This window comes from Vanessa cardui, chromosome 26 (assembly GCF_905220365.1).
Source record: "Vanessa cardui chromosome 26, ilVanCard2.1, whole genome shotgun sequence".
Classification (NCBI taxonomy): domain Eukaryota; kingdom Metazoa; phylum Arthropoda; class Insecta; order Lepidoptera; family Nymphalidae; genus Vanessa; species Vanessa cardui.
Window position 1 is genome coordinate 3,762,629 of NC_061148.1, and position 17,910 is coordinate 3,780,538.

A 17,910-nucleotide genomic window follows, 5' to 3' on the forward strand; every position below is an offset into this window, starting at 1 on the left:
GTTGGTTTTACGTGAAAGACCAACTCTCCTTCCGACATATCAAATAAATAACTTGTAAAATATGGGTATTGTTTAACAAAAACAAACATTGCACTCCAAAACTGCCGATTGTCTATGAGAGGCTGGAGCTAGTTAAATGTATTTTTTTACTTTGGTACAAATAATCAAAAATCTAAATCAACACCACCCTTTCATTGGTCGTCCACTTCCTCTGTGTCCAAAGTCAAGATCTTCCTCACAACATGGTCCTCATTCCTCCGACTCGTATATATGTATATTTAATAATTAAAATAAGAGATGAAACGGATATCCGGTAACTATCCGGTACTCGGTCTATCCGGCCACCAAAATACTATCCGGCCGAATACCGGATAGCTACTATTCGGAATTATTAAGAAAAATATTTTTGTGTAATTATTGGCTTAATCTAGTTAGTCATAGAATTACTTGTCCTGAATAGTTTTATGATGATAATATTTGATTTATATGTAAATAATAAATTAAAGTACTACGTCGAAATATTCACTGTTACAAGATTCTAAGAATATAACGTTCATCTAATACTTTTTTTCATTTTGACTTCATGTAATTTTTAGCCTGCCATTAAATTACAAGACCCTGTCTTAATTTTATTTTACATCCTCATCCATAACTGCTGCATAATCAATTTAGGGATAATTATACAGGGGGACACAAAACCTAGTGGATCAAAGATTCTAAAAGATGTCGATAATATAAATCGCTTGGCTATTTTCTGAGTTATGGCATATGAATCGCCAAGGTTAAATTTAGCTACGGTTGCTACATCGAGAATAAAATTTACTAACGGCAGTCTTTAAAAGTACTAAATAAGATCAATTTAAAATTTAACAATTATATTTTTAGGCTGCAATTACGTCGTAATTTTATTTTACATCCTTATCCATAACTGCTGCATAATAAATTTAGGGATAATTAAAAAGAGGGACACAAAACCTAGTGGATCAAAGATTCTAATAGATGTCGATAATATAAATCGCTTAGCTATTTTCTGAGTTATGACATGTGAATCGCCAAGACAGTTGGGTGATTTAAACGAAGAAATGCCTCACACAGAATCTAGCATTGGACAAGCGACGGGTGTGTTGCACAAAATGCCTTTCACGTGCCTGCTCGCTGTCATTTAAATGAACTTTAGAAGGAATCTCCTTTACTTCCCAAAATACACTTATTTTAGTATGAGGATCATCATCACCTTGTACAAAATTAGTAAGAACAGTATTACATTTTACATTATTATTAATTTGCTTGCTAAACAAAGGCACATGACCTCCAATAAGCCAGCCCAAATTGAACTGTGTAATCTAGGACACCCTGGACCCAAAACAGATCCGAACCGAGGAGCATATCAACTTGAGACGGTTCATAAAACTTGGGATCCCCTAGGATAATATGACTAGGAATTAATATCAAAATTAGAATTAGGTAGCGAACTAGTAAGTTGGTTCATGACATAGAAATTGGATGTAATATTAAAAAACGTATTAAATGATTTAATTTGAACAGCACCTGCCTGACAGCATTTTCTGAATAATTGTTACCAAAACCAATAACATTCTTAGTAGAGCTTAAAGGGGTGACATCTAGTGACAATTTTCATTTCAAATTTAAAGTTAAAAATGAGGTTTGACTGCTACAATCTAACAAGGCGCGCACAGTTACCGATTTACGCGTCCTTGGATTGACAGCCTCAATCAGAGCCGTCGACAGTAGGACTTGACTCATATTATCATTACAAAAGTTAGCTAGTGTGTCGACGGGGCTAATAATGCTTACAGTAGTAGTTGTATTGCCTGCGATATTTGTAGTAAGGTGCAGGAGTGAGTTGTGCCTTTTTTACACTCTCGGCAAAGACCAAAGCGACATTGACTAGAAAAATGACCAGGCTTCAAACAAATTTTACATAGTTTCAATTTAGTCGCCTGGGTAATATGATCACTAACGCTCATCTCCCTAAATGATGGACAATCAAACATCCTATGCTCAGTAGAATTAAAACAAGTACATAAATTAGAAGAAGACGGTCTTTGCTATTGATCAATACTAGTGTTGCTGTTAGTAGTGACGCATATGACTTCAAGTGTGAACATTCCGACTTCGAACTAGTAGCAGTCGAGGCTCGCTGCTGACCATGATTAGACTTAGAAGAGCTCTCAGCCTGCGGTGTACTGATTCTAGAATGGATGCACGATCATTTAGAAACTTGTAAAAATCTCTAAGCGTGGGTATCAGTTGACATCGTATTACGGTGTTCCACCCATCTCACGAATCTGTTACTGTCTAGCTTAGATGAAACCAAATGTATGACAATAACATCCCAATATTCAGTTGACTGTCCTAGACTGGAGAGTGCGCGCAAATTCTTACTAGATAGACTAGGAAACGCATTGATTTTTTGATTTCTCAGATTTTTTATTTAGTGCGGTAATATTAAAAAGCGAACTGAGGTGATGATCTATCAATAAACGTTTGTTGTTATAACGCTGTAATAGCAGGTTCTAAGCCTCCACAGTTATTGGAAGAAACTTCGAGATTCGTAACAGTACGAGCTGGTTCCCCCTCTAAATATGAAAGTAAATAATGAAACTTATTGACGAGGCTAATACGACTATTTTGATGAACTAGAGATTTGAATGTATCTCGAAATTCCATCCAATAAGATGCGAACCATCAAACTTAGCAATGTTAATTAACGGAAGCCTAAAACCGGTTTCAATATGGTCGAGCCCCCAATGGCATAATGTATTATGATAGTTACTAGATTCGCGATCAGTATCAAAGTGACTGTGCGCCTGCAACAGTGTTTGAGCCGCCACAATATGGCTAATAAAGGCACTCAATGTTTTCTCGTTCCGCGAGCTCCTCGTCTAACTTATTAACATTAATAACTTCAATCTCGCTTTGTAAATCGTCAAATACAAAAGCTTCAAACCTACTAAGCTTAAGAGTAATTTCGGCCCTTTCTGTCGTAGTAACGTTTCCAACTTATCGAATCTATCAATATAATTTTTAAGCTTAGTTATTTGTCCCTTAACAGAACTCCGCTTTGTAATTAGTTCCGCCAAGTTTTTTATATCGTCCTCGATTACCATCGTAAAATATTAAAGTCTTACAAGAACTACCCTCTTCTCAAACAGGACCGAGTGGAATCACATAAATACGGCAGAACGCTTAGTAACGGGTGTAAAGACGCTTTTCTAGTTGGTGTCGGCGAAGTTTTCAGTTAATATTCAGTTGCAAATACAATATATTTTAAATATCACTTTATACTGTAATTAGACTTTACAACACTGTAAGAGTTGACGTAGTTTTATGGTAAAACTTCAATATTCAGTAGACAATAAGTTTTTTTGAAATATAACTTTAGTCTCCAAGATGGGCGATTTGAATGCTGCGCGCCGCCAAGCGGCCACCAGTGTGACTAGTTGATAAAACATTTTACTAATAAACTTATTAAAGAAAGCCTTACACGGGTTTAATGTTCGGTTGTCTATCGGTCGAGTCTGTTTGTATCGGTCGTGGTATTTACTGTTCTTACATACGTACACACTAATTAACCCTCTATGTATTGAAATATTCTAGTAACTGATTGAAGTTATGTAGTGATGGTAATTGTGTTCAATTATAAATAAATAAAGAACCGAAAAGTATAGGTTAGTCATTCGTGTTATATTATTTTTTATTTAATTAATAATAGGGTTTGTTAGAAAAGATTATTGCAAAATTCGTGAAGAAGAAATTAAATTATCATTTCCAACTAATAGATTCTATCAATATAATTTTTAAACTTAGTTATTTGCACTTAACGCTACGCTTTGTAATTAGTTCCGCCAAGTTTTTTATATCGTCCTCGATTCCCATCGTAAGATATTGAATATTATTGCAAAATTCGTAAGGAAGAAATTAAATTAAAGTTTAAAACTAAAAATATCGAATGAAAAACGCTCACGTCCGTTTCCGGTGGTATCTGCCGCACGGGAGGTCGAGGTGGTGCCTCAGCGGGCAGACATAGCGCGACGACGTGGCGGTGGCGGCGGGAAGTGTCGGTCCCGCTCACTATAGCGACAACCCTGAAATGTTCGGCGGTATGATCACTGTAATGTTCACATATATATAATTGTAAGATCGTTTTACAAGTTACATATAAATATGTATTATATTTAAATATCCACTCGCATATACTTATATTTAAATATACACACCGTGCACACGCACCGTCTTCACCCGCGCCCAAATCATATATTTTATATTCCAGCGCTTTCCGCGATGTGTGTCACTCGAGGAGACAGATACATAAATACACAGATAATATATATATATATATATATATATATATATATATATATATATATATATATTATCTGTGTATTTATGTATGTATATTATCTGTGTATTTATATATATATATATATACAATATAAGTCCAATAATATTTATTATATTATTACAGATCTGTGTACACTACAATCACCACACAGATTGTGACGCAGGACAGAACAAATGACGGCGTTTAGAGTCAAATTTAGTTAAGGTCGCTATATCGACGATAAAATTTACTAACGACAGCCTTTAAAAGTACTAAATAAGATCAATTTAAAATTTAACAATTATATTTGATATTAATATATGTCTGATATTGTTTAAATATAATAAGTAAACGGAAAACTTACTTATTTTCTAGAGAGAACTCGACTATAAAATCGGATGACGCAATACATTCACAAAGGTAAAAAAGTAATTACGTATTATCTTATTATGTTTGCACAATTCAAAACCACTAAAAGATGTTCAGAAAATGATTGAAAAGAGACTAGAATACATAAAGGGACACTTAGCTGCAATTATAGTCTGCTGCGTTGTGAGTAGTCTAAAGTCCAACGACCGGCAATGCTAGCTTCGTGTTCCTTTCAAACGCTCATAAATGTTCCGTGGGTTTAGCTCGTTCCTCAATACTTGACTGGACTCCGTGCGGTGCTGCCCGGTAGCTGATTGCTATGGCGCTGTTGCTGACCAATTCCAGCAGGACTCCAAGCTTCCACAATCCAAATGCTTGAATCAATATTATCTTCGACAGCATAAGTCCTGTCATGATCGCCAATTATGTCTATTAATAAGACTCTGGAGTCCGACCTCAAAATATCCGAACTCAATTATACAAAAAATTGCTTTAAAACTAGTTTAATCCTGATATTATTGCAATATAATTGTACATTGTTTCGTTGTCGTTAGTAGTTAATAAGTGAATAAAAAAACAAAAGAAGATCACAGAACATGCGATTTTGCATATTACTTTTTCTTTTGGAATGTTGTAAAAAAAGGTTTTATATGTGGCAAAATAATGTTGATTAAAATTAAATAAATTTAGATATTTATTAAATATAGATATTCATAAAATTAAAATCGCAGGCGCAAATACTTTCATCATCCTTTTTGGAAGTATAATATGTGATGGGGGTAAGATATGTGTGTGTTGTACTTATCGCAAAAAAGTTATACAAAGATAATGTTACTTATTGAAATACTATTATTATATTTTGAATTTATATACGAATAAAGCAATTATTTCTTTATAATGGGTAAAAAAGGGGTACAAAATTTTGCTACACGTATTAATATATAGATTAGTATTAAATACGCCAGTAGAAAGTATAATATTTATTTATTTCAGGTTTTATTTTTATATTATTGCCCCGAAGTTTACAAATCAAATCTTTTACAATAATTATTTTAAAAAATGTTCCATGCGCGACTTTCTCTTGTTTTTTTAATAATCCGTTTTCGCGGGAAAACATCTTGTATTATTTTATACAGCCATACCAGTTTTAAAATCGATTACACTTACGAAAACGGATACACTAAAAAAATATGAGTTTATTAAATATATAATTATAATATAAATGTATTAACATAAAGAATTATTTCTAACATTCGGCCATTCTGACTATAAAGTTTGTCCTCAAACTTGCTCATCTCAACTAATAAGTTGGCACCACGCCCCTCATTAATGACCACTGTAGTATTGACTGCAAAGGTTAGCACCTCACCCCTCATCACACATTGTGACCGTGTAAGACTTCCTAACCACAGTTCTAGCAAACTCCCGCAGTCACAACCGTGCGTGACTTCCCAACAAAAATCTTTTCTCTTCTATCTTGTTGGCATTTCACCCCTCATCACCTGTGTGACCGTGTGAACCTTCCCAACAAATATATTTTCACTATGTAGTTGGCACTTCACCCCTCATCACCTGTGTGACCGTGTGAAACTTCCCAACAAATATATTTTCTCTATGTTGTTGGCACTTCACCCCTCATCACCTGTGTGACCGTGTGAAACTTCCCAACAAATATATTCTCTCTATGTTGTTGGCACTTCACCCCTCATCACCTGTGTGACCGTGTGAAACTTCCCAACAACAAATAATTCATTATCTTACTAAACAACATTTTATATATTTATATATATATATATTTATATATATATATATATATATATATATATATATATATATATATATATATATATATATATATATATTTGCCTTACATTCTATAATCTTTCTAAAACATAATTTTTTACAGTCGTTTCAATATATAAATTAATTTCATACTCGGTAACATTATGAATGTTCTTACACGCTTCAAATTAATGTATAAAAATAAAAAAAATAAAATTATTTTTTACAAACCAAATAAATAAAATATAATCTGTTACAATTTGTGTTGAGTTTACATTCGTTAAAATTATACAAATTCATATTTATTAAGTTCAGCCATAATTATAAATTTAATTAAGACTAAGTTCACTACCAGAACTACCTTCATTATCATCATCATCATCATCGTCATTATAAGACATGTTTATCCAAGGCTGTATACGATCAGCTGACCAAACATTACTATACCGGCCTTTATATTTGAACCTGGAATACTAGAAACCTCGTATCGATCATGGTCTAACACTTTTGATATACGAAATGGTCCTGTAAATTTTGGTAATAGTTTTCTACTTTTACCGTCATTAGATGGATTATTTTTTAAAATTTTAACTAAATCACCTATTTTGTAAACCTTAGCCTTCTTTCTTGTCTTATTAAATCTCAAACTTTGTTTTTCTTGATCTTTTTCAATATAATTATTTATTTCCTTCGTTATAGTTTCTAAACCTTTGTCATTTTGTCTCGTATCGGAAACTGTATCACCTAGATTACCTTCACCCTGTCCTAACAAACGTTTACCAAATAGTGCTTCTGCCGGAGTTTTTCCTATTCCCTTATTAATCGTATTATTTAATCCCCATTGTATTTTATTTACTACTTGGTCCCACTTATTCTCTCCTAGCCCATCATTATACGTTCTAAACTAATCTAAAACGGTCCGATTATATCGCTCCACTTGGCTTTTGGAGCTGAAACCGCGTTAAGTATGTGAGAAACTTCGTATTCTGTGCAGAACCTTTTAAACTCGGATGAAGTAAAACACGTACCTCGATCAGAAATAATTCTGACAGGGTATCCAAATAAACTAAAAACATCTTTTAGTGCTAAAACTGTTGGTGCGGTTTTTGTATTGCGAAGAGCTTTAAGAATGCAATACTTTGTAAAACCATCTACAATTAGTAAAAGATATTGATTTCCCTCAGAACTTTTTAACGGGCCTAAATGGTCGATATGGACCGTATGGAATGGTATGGCAATTTTTGGAATACTATGACGAAAACCCTCTTTTGGACCCGCCGGTTCCTTACTAAACGCGCAATGTAAACATGCCTTTACGTATTTAAAGACAAATTTTTTCATTCGTGGAAACCAAAAATCACGTTTAATTTTTTCCAAAGTTTTCTCCGCTGAAAAATGGCCTATCTCATCATGGTTACGTTGGCATATTTGCCATCTTGCACATTTGGGTACCACCCATTTTAAATCTTCCCCTACTTTACGATACAAGCGATTGTTTCGTATAACAAAATTTTGTTTTATATCAACTAAGTCTTTATAACTATTATCTTCTAAAACAGACCTGATGTGTTGTATTTTTGGATCTGATAATTGCAAATTAAGAAGCCAGTCATCTTGAGAGATTTGCAATACCCTAGTAAAATGATCATAAGTCTGTGAATCATTTTCACTGAGAATAGGATTGCGACTGAGTGCATCAACATGTTGCATCGAATGCCCCGGTCTATACTCTATAGAGCAATCATATTCCTGAAAAGCTATCCACCAACGGGCAACTCGGGGAATGAGATCTCGTTTTAAGAACGTAGATCGTAAGGCATTGCACCTATAAGGTATGGACGAAAACGATTAAGCGAGGCAACAACTGCAAGGGTTTCTAACTCGTAGGCATGTAATTTTTCCTCGTCAATTGTAGTTTTGCGACTAAAATAAGCTATAACATTGAGTTTAGAATTATCATTTTCCTTTTGTAATAAAATTCCACCTAAACCTAATTTAGATGCATCACAATGTAGTTCAGTAACATAGTCAGGATTGAAAATACTTAATATTGGTCGTTGTACCAACATTTGCTTTAATGTTAAGAAAGATTCTTTTTGCTGTTGCTCCCATTTCCATTTAACATTTTGTTTAGTAAGATCTGTCAATGGCTTAGCGATAATAGCAAAATTTTTGATAAACTTTCGAAAATAACTTGCTAAGCCTATAAACTGACGGACTTCATGTACATTCTTTGGTTCTGGAAAAGATTCTACGGCTGTGATTTTTGACTTACCAGGTTTTATTCCATCAACGGATATTTCTAATGCCAAATAATCTATTACTGTCTCAAAAAATCTACATTTTTTTAATATTTAAAGTAAGCCCAGCTTCACGAATGAGTTCAAAAGTTTGTTGTAACTTTAAAAAAACTGTCTTCAAAATGTGTACCCGTTATTAATAAATCATCCATGTAAGCAATTGCACATTTATTTGGAGATTTATTAAGTATTTTGTTAACTGTACGTTGAAAAATTGCAGGACAATTAACTAATCCAAAGGGAGCTCTACGAAATTGATATAAACCATCAGGAGTAATAAATGCTGTAAGATGTCTACAATCTTTTTGAACAGGAATCTGATAATAACCACTTGCCATGTCTAAACTAGTATAAACATTATTTCCACTAAAGAGGTCTATCTGGTCATCTATTCTAGGCAATGGAAAGTGATCCTTTAAAATTTTTCTATTCAGTGCTCTATAATCCACACATAATCTATATCCACCTGTCTTTTTTGATACCAGCAGTATTGGACTCGCGTATGATGAATCAGACTCTTCAAATATATCATTTTCTTCGAGCTCTCTAAACAGCATTCTAACTATTTCTTTTTCTGCTTGACTCAGTCGATAAGGACGATAAACTACCGGAGTTTCATCAGTAAGTTTTATGGTCAACTCTGTTACGTTAGTACAACCAAGCTCAGAGAGGTCTTGAGCGAAACAATCCCTATATCTAACAATAAGTGAATATATTTTCGTTTTTTGTTCGTGAGTTAAATTAGAGTTTATAGTTATTTCTTCGCGAGGAATGGGTGTCAAAGTCGCTCCTATTTTAAAACACTTTACACTTGACAAATATCTACAATTTTTATCTTGTTCTATCAAATAAAATCTATAACAAAGTTGCTCGTAAAGTATAATGGACAGTGTGAAAAATTTATTACACTGATTTGACATTTACCATCTTTTAACGTATATAAACCCTCTTGGATACAATATTCTTTATCATTAACGTTTCGATAACCACCTTTTATATAAATTGTTGCCTCTACTATTTCATTACTACAACACTTAACTAAATTTATTTTATCTACTTCACAATCAAATGACACATACAATCTATATTTTACATTAGGTTCTGGTTCTAAGCAAGTTAAATCGTCATTATTATTCTTTGACAAAATATTTAATGTGTTTTCTGTCTTTGTAATAATCACATTAGGTAACTCAGTAAAGTTTTGTCCTACTAACATCTGCGTGTGTAGAATATTGTTAGCAACCACATATGCCATAATGTTTGCTTCAACAGAGTCTAAACGTAATAAAAAATGTTTTCCCTAAATGTTGTTTTCCCTAAATGTTGAACTCCAACACTTGCTATCCCACGTATAATTGGTAAATTATCAGTTGAAATATGTAACCCAAATTCAGTAGTAGTTTCTAGTCTTATAAGCGTGCAATCACTTCCCAAGTCAACAAAACATTCAATTGTAAATGAAGAATTTATTACTGCCTGCTTATAATATTTAGAATTTTTTACGCTCGTACTTTCTGACAATAATACACGGTTTTCGTTGTTCAATACATTGTTAGTTTTTTGTGAACAGTTTGCAATAATATGACCGAATTTATTACACCTATCGCATTTTAAAATTGGTTTAGAGCATTGGTAAACCCTATGCCCTTTTTCGTTACAATTAAAGCTTAATTGTGAAAAACTATCAGGTTCAAAATTTAACTTCGAATTTTTGGCACGACATTGTACTGTGCGATGCCCAGGTTCATTACATTTATTACAGAATAAATGATTATTTAGCTTATTTCTATTTAAATTAGAATAACGATAAATATCTTTATGTTCTTTACAAACGTCTTTAAGAAATTTCAAGAGATCTTCAGGTTCTGTAAAACGAGCGGATGACGCTCCTGCACGTATTGTACGATCATCTATACCGTGTATAATACAATCTACAGCCTTTTTCTTAAATATATCACACGCATTTAATAAATTATTTTTCTCATAGAAATAATCATCTAAGCTATCTCCTATCCTCATTCGTTTTTCAAGCATTTCTGTTTTTTTTTTTTTTTTTTGTCTGTTTATTTTATTTAGAGGGTTTATTCTATAAAGTAGAATATGCCACCCCCATAGGAGCTATTACAAAAATTACATTCTACGTTTACACCCTTTTTGAACCATATTGTATAGCATCTTAGCCTCAGCTGAATTTGGTGAGGCCAAGATACTGTTACAAGATGCAAAATCAAAACAATATGGTAAAGCAGCTTCAATTTGCTTCCTCTCTGCTTCGTTCCGTACACATTCCAACAATATGTGATATACATCTTCTATAGTTCCGCACTCGCTACAGTTAGGAGATGGAACCTTCTTCATGAGGAAAGCAAAACTATTCAGAGGGAAGTGTCCGGATCGAAGCCTTAATGAAGTTATTACGTCACTCCTGCTCATATTGGAATTGTCAAACCAAGGTTTCTGCAATAGACATGGTTGGACTGTTCTGTACCAGATACCTTTGGTTCGCGACCTTTCGTTAAAATACTCTGACCAAAGATTAAAACAGTATTGTTTGACTCGATATAAATTTTCGGAGCAACTTGGTAAATAATTTATAACGTGACCATCAACAATAGCTTCTTTTGCTAGTTTGTCAACAATTTCATTGCCAGTAATTCCAATATGAGCTGGGATCCACTGCAGTTTTACATTAATATTTGTTTTGTGAAATTCCTTTAAAATGTTTAAAATAACAAAGGCTATAGGAACTCCATTATAACCCCAGGAGCACCTTTTTATGTGTTGGAGTGCGCTCTTCGAATCACTTAAAATTACGAAGTTTTTACCTCCGAGAGACTTAATATACGAAAGACATTCGGCTATAGCAATAAGTTCAGCAGACATGATAGGAATATTGAGGTTTAACTTTAATTTAATGGAACTTCCAATTTGAGGATCAAAAAACGCTATTCCTTCATCTTCATTTTTTTTAGATGCGTCCGTAAAAATTTTATGATAGTTATCATATTTATCATTGATAAATTGACTACAAATTACTTTGATATCTTTAGTATCGCACTTTTTCTTCGACTTAACTATTGCAGGTATATCATGCATAATTACCGAATCTAAATCTATGTAATTGACCCACGTATCTAAATTATACATTTCAGGCTTACTTGAAGAATGTATATTATACGAGTTAAAAGTTCTATAAATGGTTATTAATAACGGTAATTTTTTAGATCTCCAATAATAATTTTGACAATTTGCATTAAGTTCTACAATATTAGTGTACACTGGACTTGGACTAAATGCTTTGCTTTTAAATAAAAATTTGCTTCCTAAATACACTCTACGTATATGCAACGGTACCAAACAAAGCTCGCTTTCCATCACATGAATGGCGGTGCTCTTAACAAATCCACCAATTAATCGCATTGCCATATTTTGAACACGATCTAGATTAATGAGATGAGTTTTAGCAGCATTGTCGTAAAGAAAACACGCGTAATCCATCCTGCTTCTAATTATACTTATATACAAACGTCTAAGGTGTTTGGGGTGAATTCCCCAATTTAAGCCAGCTAAAATTTTGAATAAATTAATAAACTTTTGTGTTTTTTCTACTACACTATTAATGTGCATAGCCCATCTCAGTGACTTATCTAGCCAGAACCCTAAATATTTTACGTTTTCAACAACCTCCAATAATACGCCAAAAATGTTCAATCTAACTGTATTTCTTCTAAAATTTCGTTTAAAAATGCAAACTTTACTTTTCCTGGGAGAAATTTCTAGTCCAATATCTAAAAAGGTTTTACTTAAATAGTTTAATGCCGTTTGTAGGTGCCTAACACTCTCCGAAATTTGATTTGTTACGTAAATCGCAAAGTCATCCGCGTATTGAGATACATATACATTGTTTATATTTTTACAAATATGTATAGTAATGATGTTAAATAATAACGGAGACAGGGGATCTCCTTGAGCTAAGCCCTTACTGGTAGAACGACAAATACAGAAATTATCTCCAGTTATTTTTAAATATCTTTCACTTAAATATGACCATAAATATGCACACACTTTAGACCCAACAGAAAATTTATCCAAAATAGACAGTAAGGCCGTAATTTCTACATTATTATACGCGTTATCGATGTCAATAAAACAGCCAACCGTTGGAATTTTATTAGAAAAACCGATCTGTATCCTGGAGACTATCGTAGCTAAACTATCTAAAGCAGATTTTCCTTTTCTGAAGCCCACTGTATTTTGAGAAAACAAACTATTATGTTCGAAAAACCATTCTAACCTAATTTTTATCATATTATGAAAAATTTTGCATATGCAGGACATCATCGAAATTGGTCTCAAAGATGTCAGGGAATGAGGATCTCTTCCTGGTTTAGGAATAGTCACGATATTGATATTCCTCCACTGTCTCGGAGCAAATTCATGCGTAAAAAACAAGTTATATAAACGCAACAGAATTACTTTGCCATTAAAAGGAATATGCTCAATCATTGAATATGAAATATTGTCCAGGCCAGGAGAGGTGTCTTTTGATCGTATACATTTTAATAATTCTGAAAGAGTAAATTCAAGTTCCAAGTCGAGATTATCTGAAGTAAATGTGGGTCGCAAAGGACATGCGTAATCTGGTGTTATACTATTTAAAACTAATGTCGCCCTCTCTTTGTCAATGACATGCTTAGGAGATTTGAATCCCTTAAACCACCTCATTTTATCCCACATTTCGACTGACGTACTAACTTGGTCTATCGAAGTACAAAAACCTTTAAAGTCGACATATTTTGCTTGACGCATTAATCGCTGTGACTGAGCTATTTTTTCTTTAAGAAGATCAAAATTTTGGGGGATAGGATTACGACGGAACACGCTTAATGCTAATCTGCGTTCGGCAACGGATTTTGACAAATTTGGAGTCCAATATTTTTTTGGCGAGAACTTACTATCTGGATTCTGATTTAATTTAATGTATGGTATATGAAGCTCTGCTGCTATATTTAAAAAATCTACAAAAGTATCATAGTCCCTTTGGAGATCATTGGAAAATTTATAACTATTAAACAAAGAATTTAGGCAGTTTGTGTAAGATAACCAATCGGCTTGTTTATAATTTCTACGTAAATAAAATTTTGAATCAGTGATAAAATTAAATGAAACTTTTATGATTAAATGATCGCTACCTAAAGACTCATTAAGAACAGTCCAATCTAATTTTTGCGCTATATCACAGGACGCAGTAGTTATATCTGGAGAACTTTGTCGTACCTGATCATTTACTACAGCCATTCTAGTCACGGAGCCGTTATTTATCGAAACAAAATTACTATTAATTATTGAATTATATATTTGAGTTCCTCTTGTGTCTGTTTTGCAAGACCAATTTGTATGATGTCCGTTAAAATCCCCAAGTATAATAGTTTTGCTGTCATAAAAGGAAAAGATATAATCCCAATCACTCTGGCTTGTTCTGATTACCGATGTACAATATACACCTATTAAGTTTTCTATATCGTAGCAATTGCTAAGTTTTATTTGGATAACATATATTCCTTGGGTCAAGTTACTGTTGTTCATAGTATTCAGCATATGCGACTTGATAGATTTATGCGTTAAAACTGCTATTCCACCATAACCGTCATTTCTATCAACCCTAAATATATTGTAATTACTTATCTTAATAACTTCGTTCTCTTCTAACCACGTTTCGCATAGTACCGCAATGTGAACTTTTTCTTGCAATAATAAATTTTCAAAGACAATTAATTTGGGTTTCAAGCTTCGGCAATTCCATTGTATAATATTTACTTTAATTTTATTCTTATCCATTATTACCTATAAATTCTAATATATTCCTAAGCCACAAACAATCCGAAAAACACTCCACAATATTCAAAATTAAAAATTCTATACCCATCTTCAATACTCGTTTTACTTTTTCGTGTAAAGAACTTCTATTTAAAAATATTACGTTTTTAATTCTATCTATTAATTCTTTTAATGTTATCTTATTACTTTTACTAGTGTCCTTAATGTTAGTACTATCGTAATTTGTTTCACCTTCATTGATATCGACCACAGACTCTTTATCCGATGGAACACCCCAGTTAAATTCCGATGAACGATCATGCTTCTGACGCTTTCTTTTCTTCTTTTTATAACGTGTCGTTGTTTTTTCTGACTGAATGTCTTCTTCCTCAGTATGGATATTTTCTTCGACAATACCTGTCTCTATCACTGGTTCTTGAGTGCTAAAAATTGTTTCGATGTTTTGCGCATTATCATAATTATTTATTTGAGCAGCTCTTTTTAGATTTTGATCGGGGTCCGGAGGAACGTATATGTCAAGCGCTTTTCTATAAGTACAATTGTATTCGGCCATGATCTCTCTTAACTTTTTTTCTTTAATATACATTGGACATAGCTTTGACAAAGCCATGTGCCTTCCTTTGCAGTTTGCGCATTTAAATACATTTGTATCGCAATTAGGATGCGAATCTCCACATTTTGGGCATATCACTTTTGGTGAAGAACACCTTTTTGCATAATGTCCTAATTTCCAGCATCGCGAACATTGAGACACAGGAAAGACGTATGGCTCCACATCAATTTTAAGTCCATCTACAGTAATGTATTTAGGTAAAAAGGACCCTTTGAAACACAAGCGAACCGCTTCGCTTGCCACCCATAAAGCTTCACTGCCCTTTCCTCGGCGGTTAAGACGACGCACCGATACCAAATTATCTGGCCCTTCATATTTAATATTTTTGTAAATTTCATCCTCAGACAAATCCAGGTCGACCGATTTAATGATCCCGTAGGTGTAACTTACTTCTAATGGCCTATGAAATTTCCAACCAATTCTACCAAACTCTTCGCATTTTATAAAATTTTCCATACTCTCTTCATTTTGAAATTCCACTCGTATCTTATATGGATGTAAATATTTTATGCGTATTACATGTTGAATATCATTTTCTTTAAAAAGTTTAGCCAATCTAAATTGTTTGGGTAATTTATTTTCACAAGAAACGTACACTTCAAATTTATCTTTCCTTAGTCTCTTCTCCTTCCTGTTTTGTACTATATCCCATTCTAATTCTTCTTCCAGTAATTCGGAATCTTCTCTTGTCCTCTTTGAATTCATAGTATCCCTTTCTTTATTTCCTTCCTCACATATATACTGTTCCTCACAAGTTGAAATGTTATAGGTCTCTTCTACTTCGATATTATTATCCGTCATGTTTTAAAACGCATAAAACGTTTTATTCATAACAACGTATCGCCGGGTCGGCATTACCGGCGCGACCCGCGCGCGCACGGCGTTATCGCCTTATCGGCGATGTAGTAAACAACTTGCTTAAAGACAAATTAACGCGACCGCTTCGCACGAATACCGCCACGAGAATGAAGCATTTCTGTTAAAACGACTCCGAAGTTAGTTTCGGATGGAAAAGCTTTTCGAAGTAATATTTGCCACTCTGACCAGGTATGTAAAACAGTATTTTGACTATTATACCATTTTTTAGCATTACCAGAGAACTTCGGCAAAGCAAAATGTACAATATGAGATTCACTCCATCCATATATTTTTGCACACTCATTTACCTTTGAGAGCCATAAATCGATACGATGATTCTTTACAGATGGATCAAATTCCGGTAATAAATTATTATTATGCGGTAAACTAGGCCTTATTAATGTTTGAACAAATTTAGCTAAATCACCAAAGTTAAGTATTGCTCTCGATGAATTTAAATCTGACTCACCTAATGTATTAAATGGCATGTGCTTTGGCACGGTCGATGATCTCGGAGAAAAAATTGTCTCAGTGTCATCATTGATCGCTTGTTCCCGAACTGGACGAAAATCTCCAGCCTGGAACTCACCTTCATCGTTCACACTATCTAGTCTGGTGGCAGAATACTCTCAGAAGGCGCAATATCTCGTCCGGTCGCAGAACAAACCCTTGAAGGCGCAATATCTCGTCCGGTCGCAGAACAACTCCTTCTTCTTGTAACGCCCTCGTGTCCCATCGCATAACTGTTTTCAGTTAAATTCATGTAATCTTGTCTAGTCGCCGAGTTTTTTTGCTGTATTTCTTTGTATGGGACTTGGTGTTCTAGTTCTATTTCCTCTAATGTGCATATTAATATTTTTTGTAGTATGGTGTCTCTTCTTAGTGTTATCTTTATTTTTTCTTGAGTTTTCTCTTTTGTTATGAGAAGTATCATCGTCTTCAACAGATTGTATTTTTCGCTTATCAAAATCATCGCGTATTCCTGAGCGTGGTCGTTTATAACGAGGCATTTTTGAAACGAAATTTATCCCGCTTCTGATATTAAATACGCCAGTAGAAAGTATAATATTTATTTATTTCAGGTTTTATTTTTATATTATTGCCCCGAAGTTTACAAATCAAATCTTTTACAATAATTATTTTAAAAAAATGTTCCATGCGCGACTTTCTCTTGTTTTTTTTAATAATCCGTTTTCGTGGGAAAACATCTTGTATTATTTTATACAGCCATACCAGTTTTAAAATCGATTACACTTACGAAAACGGATACACTAAAAAAATATGAGTTTATTAAATATATAATTATAATATAAATGTATTAACATAAAGAATTATTTCTAACATTAGCTATTGTTGTAGTATTACTACACATATCAGTGACTGAAACTTTCAGTCGATTAATGTCATGTGTCAACTCCGCTTTATATATTCCCTATATATGTATATTCCTGACATTGCCAAAATGTTTTGCCAGTAGACAAAAAAGGCGTTAGGACCCCAGTGTGTAAATGTGCTACATACATTTGTCAGCGGCTGTTTCATTTGTTGTTCCTTTTAGGACATGACCACTCGCTATAATTTATAATTGTCTCTACGTAGCGATCGATCACGTCAGATTGTCATCGAGTAATAATTCTTTAATACCTTTTAATAAGTCTATGTTTTACATTTTTAGTGTACGTTTATAAAATAATGAATTGATATACCCGATTTGATACCTGTTGACTTCCAGGCAGAACATATTAATTTAAATAATTGTATTAACTAACATGACTTTGTATTTTTTAAATGTTGAAAAAGAGTAA

General features: G+C 33.4%; 1 protein-coding gene across 1 annotated transcript; it reads right to left on the reverse strand.

The window, feature by feature from the left end:
- Positions 1-10,868: 10,868 nt before the first annotated feature.
- LOC124540818 lies at positions 10,869-12,519 on the reverse strand. The gene has a single exon (XM_047118539.1). It carries the CDS (start codon positions 12,421-12,423, stop codon positions 10,927-10,929), a length of 1,497 nt encoding a protein of 498 aa, XP_046974495.1. The 5' UTR covers positions 12,424-12,519; the 3' UTR covers positions 10,869-10,926.
- Positions 12,520-17,910: the final 5,391 nt, after the last annotated feature.